The sequence below is a fragment of the Setaria italica genome, chromosome VI (genome assembly GCF_000263155.2).
Source record: "Setaria italica strain Yugu1 chromosome VI, Setaria_italica_v2.0, whole genome shotgun sequence".
In the NCBI taxonomy this organism is placed as follows: domain Eukaryota; kingdom Viridiplantae; phylum Streptophyta; class Magnoliopsida; order Poales; family Poaceae; genus Setaria; species Setaria italica.
Genome location: NC_028455.1, coordinates 10,367,802 through 10,374,267, shown reverse-complemented (window position 1 = coordinate 10,374,267; position 6,466 = coordinate 10,367,802). Strand labels below are relative to the sequence as shown.

Sequence of the window (6,466 nt, the reverse complement as noted above, 5' to 3'; positions counted from 1 at the left end):
GATTGTAAATATCATACAACTCTATTCCTATATTTTTTCTATTCCTACATTTTGAGATTCCTCTTCCAGAGAGGCCCCTAATTTGATAGTGTGATCTCTATATATCTTGGTATTTGGTTAATCAAAGCTTAAACCGAATTATACCTAGTAAAACGGGTTAATTAGGCTTAAACCGAAAAAATCGATTTCGCTGGTTTCGGGTTCCTCCCATTAGTTCGGTTCGGCTGTTCGCTTCCGGTTTATTTTGCCCACTCCAACGCGTCGCTGGCTGCTGGGCGTTCACCGGGCCCCTTCGTCTATTTCTTCCTAAAAAATCTATTTCTTTCTCCCGTTCCCCTCTCTCTCTCTCTCTCTCTCTCTCTCTCTCTCTCGCGTCTCGTGGTTTGCTTTCCTGGCGACGAGGACCAGGCGAGCAGCGGCGCCCTTCTCCACCTCTTCCCCGGGCCATTCGCCGGCGACGAGCACCAACCAGGTATGCCCGCCCCTTCTCTTCCCTTCCTGCCGGTCGAATCGGAGCACCCCACACACCCTAGCGTAAGCTATTTGTATTCGGATCTGACCCAGGTATAAGTATATCCATGTATTATACCTGCTATAACTTCGAATCTTGTGCAAAAATTATCGGCTGTGCACTCATGTCCTGTACTTGGTCCGCCCTGGGGCCTGGGCACCGTCTGGGTTGCGTAGTAGCTGCAATGCTCAAGTCAAACAATATCAATGAACGAGTCAACTTGCCAATGCACAATCTTCTACCCATCGTTCCCAAGCTTGCACAAAATCGAGAAGGAATCTTACTTGCAATCTTGCATATACTAGCATAGCAGTTATCTCCTGTCCCCCATCATTCACCATTGTTGTAAGTGATACTGTCAAAAATAATGATCAATGGTGGGAAAGATATTGGGGATCGGTTGCCAAGCCAGGTGACGGAATCGAACGTGCTATATGTTGGCTTGGACAGAGCCATTCCTTGTGAAGGGCTTGAGGTGATGACCGATAGTGCTGTAGTTTTGGTTGTGACAGCTGCTATTTGCTCCATAAAACTGGCCATAATATGCTACCAATTTGTTCCCTGTATTGTAAACACGGGTTTGGTTTCATGGTTGCCCACATTCGGCGCACCAGGTCAATCACTTCATGATTGCTAAAAAAACAAGCCATATGTTGATGATAACAAAGGGGAGAAAGGATCCTTGATGCATCTAGATGGTTCTATTTTTTCTAATTGGAAAGAAGCCATGTGTTGCCATGAGACATGCATGTATCCAGGGCCCTGGTTTACATTGGATGGGAAAAGTCTCCACCACTTCAAATTTATAGTTCTAACTAGTAACTTCAGTAATTTTGTCTTGTTCATATCTGAATACGACGAGAGAAAATTGAGTATCCTTGTAGTGTTCACACTAGTTAGAACCGATGCTACTGTATTCTTAGAAGATTATTTCTTACCCTCTTCATTTGAAAATTCTGTTAAAGTAGTACGCTTCACATCCATTGTAGATAGTGATATATGTGTTTTGCGTATTCATCTTTCTTCTTACAGCTAAAGAGGATGATGACTAAATATGGAACAAGCAATCTTCTTCTATATTCAATTAGCTATGTTTCGCTCACTTTTGCAGACAAACATGCGTCTTTCAATGTTTACTAGCCTATTGAACATTTGAGATGAGTTTACTAGTCTATTGAAAAATTTTGCAACGAGTGAGCTAACTGTCTTCAGTTTCTGTCTTTTAGTGTGTTCATGTAAGCAGACATTGTGATACAGATACTATAGCATACATCGGAATGACTAGACAATCATTCTATTGTATATGGGAAAGGTTGCTAGCTATTTCAAATGTATAACAGTATAAGTGTATGCTGTAGTGTGTATACATGTTCTTCAGAAAATCAAAAATATGTCTACAGGATATGGCTCACCGTATGTTTGGATTATATCAAGAATGAAAGCATACAGTTTTTTATTCACTGATTCGTTAACGTAGTATGACATTCTCACCAATTAGGCTAGTTTTGCATCAACTGTCATTCAGAGATTTTCAGATGATTTATCTTTGTAATTGTACCTCATTAGACATTGGTTAGATCAGTGAGATTCATTTGAAAAATGTATTCCCTTGAAGTATATTTACACACTGCTGTTTCAAATTTTCAATTGTAACTTTCATGCACAGAACATTCTCTGATTAATTTAGTATACAATGAGTAAATTCCGGATTATCCACTTAGGATGATAGTTGACATCAGACTCAATAGACACATGGGGTATGACAGCATGTACTTTCCTTGTTCACATAAATGCCATTGTTAATATGTTTATACCTTGCCTGCAACTATATCTTTCTTTCTGACATTATTTGCAATTTTGCATACATTTTTTTACTTTCTAATTGAAAAGTTTAAGAAGCTGTGTAATGATTTACCTAACTTCAGCAGATTTCTGCGTAAATTTTTCACGAGCTTCATTCACTTTTCATCAGTTGGAAGTTAAGAAACTTCAAGCATGAGGTCAGTACTCCTAGTTCATCTCTGAGTTCCAAGTAGACAGACAGTTTTTGGGGTCTCATGCATATTGACCTATTTCCATATTTCTTCTCCAGTATTCTTAAGTTTCAATATAACCGATTTATAAATAGTATCAGCAAAAACGTCTGCAAGTTCTAAGGCATATCATCATCTACATGTGAAATATGACATGCTAATTCTCTTTTCTCTCTTTCATGATCTACTTAAGCAGCACTGCTCTTTTGTGTACCTATGAACACTTCATTCTTATTATTAGACTGTGCCACTGTTCACAACATACATCGGACATACAATTGTAGCAGGGGAGATTTAGATATAACTTGCATGCTTACTGGACTTGCACGTATATGATCATGTCATCTCAAAATGTTTATCCATTTTGGAATCAAGTGTATATTTATTGCGATGTTTTTACTGTCTACACCAACCTCCATATCGCAAAAGCGTGTATATAGTGTTTGGTTTGTTATCACTATTTCTTTTCCCTTATGTTCGGTGTTTCCCTTGCCTGTATGCATGGCGAGCTAGATAATTATTATGAAATTTAGAGGATTGTTTGTTAGAACTTTGGTTGCAGCCTGGTTGTTATGTCCAATTAAGATTGATTGTGCTGCCGATGTTTTTCAATCGATGAAATCAGCTGCATTTCTTGAAGTAAATTGTATTTTCACTTGAATGCAATTTTAATTCGAAATGACTTGCTAATGGTTTCTACTTTGTGAATGGTTGAGGGTTTTTTTTTTTTTTTTTTTTTTTTGATAAAGAATGGTTGAGTTTAGACCTGAGATGATGGAAGCAATACTAGTTTTCAGTATTGTAGGTAAACAATACTTTCTTGATCCACACTGCTTTTGCTAGGTTTTAAAACAACTAAAATGCACGGGCGTTCCTCAAACTTGTCACAAGATGATCTACGTCCATAAACATGCAGATTGCATAAGCACATCCTTAAACTTGTCTCGGGGTGCCATCTAGGTCCATAAACTTGCAGATTTCATATGCGCGCCCTTAAACTTGTCTCGGGGTGCCATCTAGGACCATCAACTTGCAAAAACATCCGTAGGAGTCTGATCTCAAGAATCGATGACTTAGATTGAAGAACCGATAGCTCAGATTCAATCGAGCTGTTGGTTCTTGGGATCAGATGATCTCAATCATCGGTTCTTAATATCGGACTCCCATGGGTGTTTTTGCAAGTTCATGGACCTAGATGGTACCCTGAGACAAGTTCGAGGACGTGCATATGCAATTTGCAAGTTCATGGACCTAGATGGCGCCGTGAGAAAAGTTCAGGGATGCACTTATGCAATCTGCAAGTTCAAGGACCTAGATGGCACCTCGTGACAAGTTTGAGGACCGCTAGTGTATTTTACTCTTTTCAAACCTTACATTTAAAGCTGGATGGATCAGTAGAGCTGATATGTAAAATAGCTTATGTTGAAATTTGAAAATAAAAATGCTTGATTGACTCTCCTGTTTGTTGTAGTCTTGTGATGGCACTCCAGAATTGAGCTTAATTCTTGTTACTTTGACATAGCACAAGCATGATATAGCCTAATTGTTGGTTTGTTATGGTTATTTTCTTGAATTAGCTCATGTTGCTTGTCACCATTTTCTGTAGCTCTGGCCGTGTGAAGTGGAATGAGGACAATTTGTATGAGATTGAGTCAAACAAACCAGTGAGGCAGAAGATAACAGAGCCAAAGACGCCTTATCACCCTATGATAGATGATGACGGTACATATATTGCTACCTGTGTTGCATAATTTGAGTACTCTAGTGTGCACACAATGATCTGGGGTCACTGCTTGCTTTCTAGGGTCCCTATCGCCAACACGTGCTTTTGACAAATGTCTCGATGAGACTGTCCAGGCTGAAGCTATATTGATGGCCTTAAATGGTGTGGCTTCTTCAAGCAATAGCAGTTCAAAGGATGATGGTTGGGCATCCTCAGATGATGAGACAGATGCTGTGGAACAAGAGGATGGTTAGTTTCTTGTGCAACTGCTATATTTTATCCTGCTTGCAGCACCATGCTTAAAATTTTCTGTTGATTTTTGATAGTGTATTAAATGGCAAATTAAAGTTTTATTAGTATAAAGCATATATTCATTTTGTCTATGTGAAGCACACGAAAATAATCAGTCTTAAAGATGGCACATGTTTAGTTGGTTAATTTTTTAGTGGAACTGCACAATTCGATTCTGTTGTAGTAACTTCCTTTAGTTCATAATTGATCCAGCTCATGACTACTCAAGACACCTACCTAACCTAACTCCAGTTTTGTAGATATTTGGCACTGTTCTTGTTCATTAGGCAAGACATATGTCATCTTAGAAACCAACACATATGTAGGGCAAATACTATGTCATTATCTTTATAATGGGTTATTTATTGTTACTTGCTCTATACTTGGAATTAGGGATGCGTGCGTGTAGTTCTGGGTCACTCGTTCATTTCTATCCCATTTCAGTTCAATTAAATGAGTTTGGTTTGGCCGACCCAGAGAAAACAAAAGTTGCATCTGTACATGGAATACATAATTATCATCATGTACTCCCTGATGTTTCCGGTGGGGTCTTTTTGTAAAACTATTGGAACGTACAGTGATATCTTGGGTTTCATGTAGACCCAGAAGCTGACACATCAAGATTGAGTTTCAAGGAGCATCGCCGTGCACACTACGATGAGTACCGCAAAGTTAAGGAACTGATGCGCACTGGGTCCCTTGTTGAGGATGAGGCCGATGAGAATAGCAGGGTTGATAACAGCAGCGAAGGCAAGAGTGTGGGAAAAGGTGCAGCAGTCGAGGACAGGAAACCTTCGGAGGAAATATGAGAGTTGAGATGGTCCTGTTTCGTCTGTTGTTCACTAAGATAGGAAAGCCTATCATGGCGGCTGAAGCACACAGTTTGCCAAAGTATGTTGCAGCATGCTTGGCATGTTTTAGATCTGTGGTTTCAAGTCGGGTGGTTTTCTGTAAGCAAAGCAGTTACTCCATTTTGTTTTGAGATGCAGGTGTGCCTAAAATGGCTTTGATGACTGAAAATTCTATTTGAGTTGGCTGCTTGCTCGTGGTTTTCTGTAAGCAAAGCAGTTACTCCTCTTTTAAATCAACGAATATCTTGTGGCAGGAGCGAAGAGCTTGATGCTGAACTCAGTAATGTGATCATAATGAATGATTGTTTCTATTAGCGAAATTGTGACCAAGGTCTAATTTGATATAATCAGGTGGATGTCATGAGATACGCAGGTGTAGTTTTAGAGACCTTTTCGACAGTCTGTAGAACTACCTGTTCTGGAAGTGACAAATAGTGAAATAGGCATCTTATTAGACTGATTTGGCCAATCTAAAGTCGTTGCGCTAGATTTTCCTTAAAATGTTGCAGTATGATGTTTTTCTTAGACGGAATAGAGCACCAATTCAACACCGTCCCAAAATTGTTGCTTTTCCGGAATCTGTTTCGGCACTACTACAACACCGTCCCAACATTCAAGTTCAGTGATCTAGTCCAAGTCATTATTCACTTTGAAAAGCAACAAGTTCTCGTTTGCTCTCTGCAATCCTGTACCATGCTAATTAACAACGGACACATTTCTAACACTTACCGATAATGCATGTGAACGAAGGGTGGATCTGTTGCAGTGATAAAACTCTCCACTTGTGCCCCGGAGGCCTTTGCAAAATTTGTGAGGTTCTGGGTTCAAACCAGCCTCTTTGCAAAATTTTGAAAGAATTTTGCAAGGGTAACACTGTTTAGGAATTTTCTTCCCTAGACCCCACCTTGTGTGGGAGCTTTAACCTCTTCTGGTGCAAAAAAAGAGGAGCAGTACCGGGCCATTTCTACCACTTCTACAAATTCAAGCAGATTTCAGTATCCTAGTTCCGGAATCGAAGAGCACCCTAGGTTTCCCAATCCAATTGACATTAAACAAA

At 39.6% G+C, this 6,466-nt stretch overlaps 1 protein-coding gene across 2 annotated transcripts; it reads left to right on the top strand.

Annotated features, from left to right (window-relative positions):
- Positions 1–317: 317 nt before the first annotated feature.
- LOC101753560 lies at positions 318–5,723 on the top strand. Of its 2 annotated transcripts, none has more exons than XM_004973043.4 (5): positions 318–472; positions 2,440–2,511; positions 4,151–4,266; positions 4,349–4,516; positions 5,159–5,723. In XM_004973043.4, exons 2-5 carry the CDS (start codon positions 2,507–2,509, stop codon positions 5,365–5,367), a joined length of 498 nt encoding a protein of 165 aa, XP_004973100.1. In that variant the 5' UTR covers positions 318–472; positions 2,440–2,506; the 3' UTR covers positions 5,368–5,723. The 2 variants fall into 2 exon arrangements, with proteins under 2 accessions (XP_004973100.1, XP_012702619.1); XM_012847165.3 differs by having other exon boundaries at positions 332–472; positions 2,437–2,511.
- Positions 5,724–6,466: the final 743 nt, after the last annotated feature.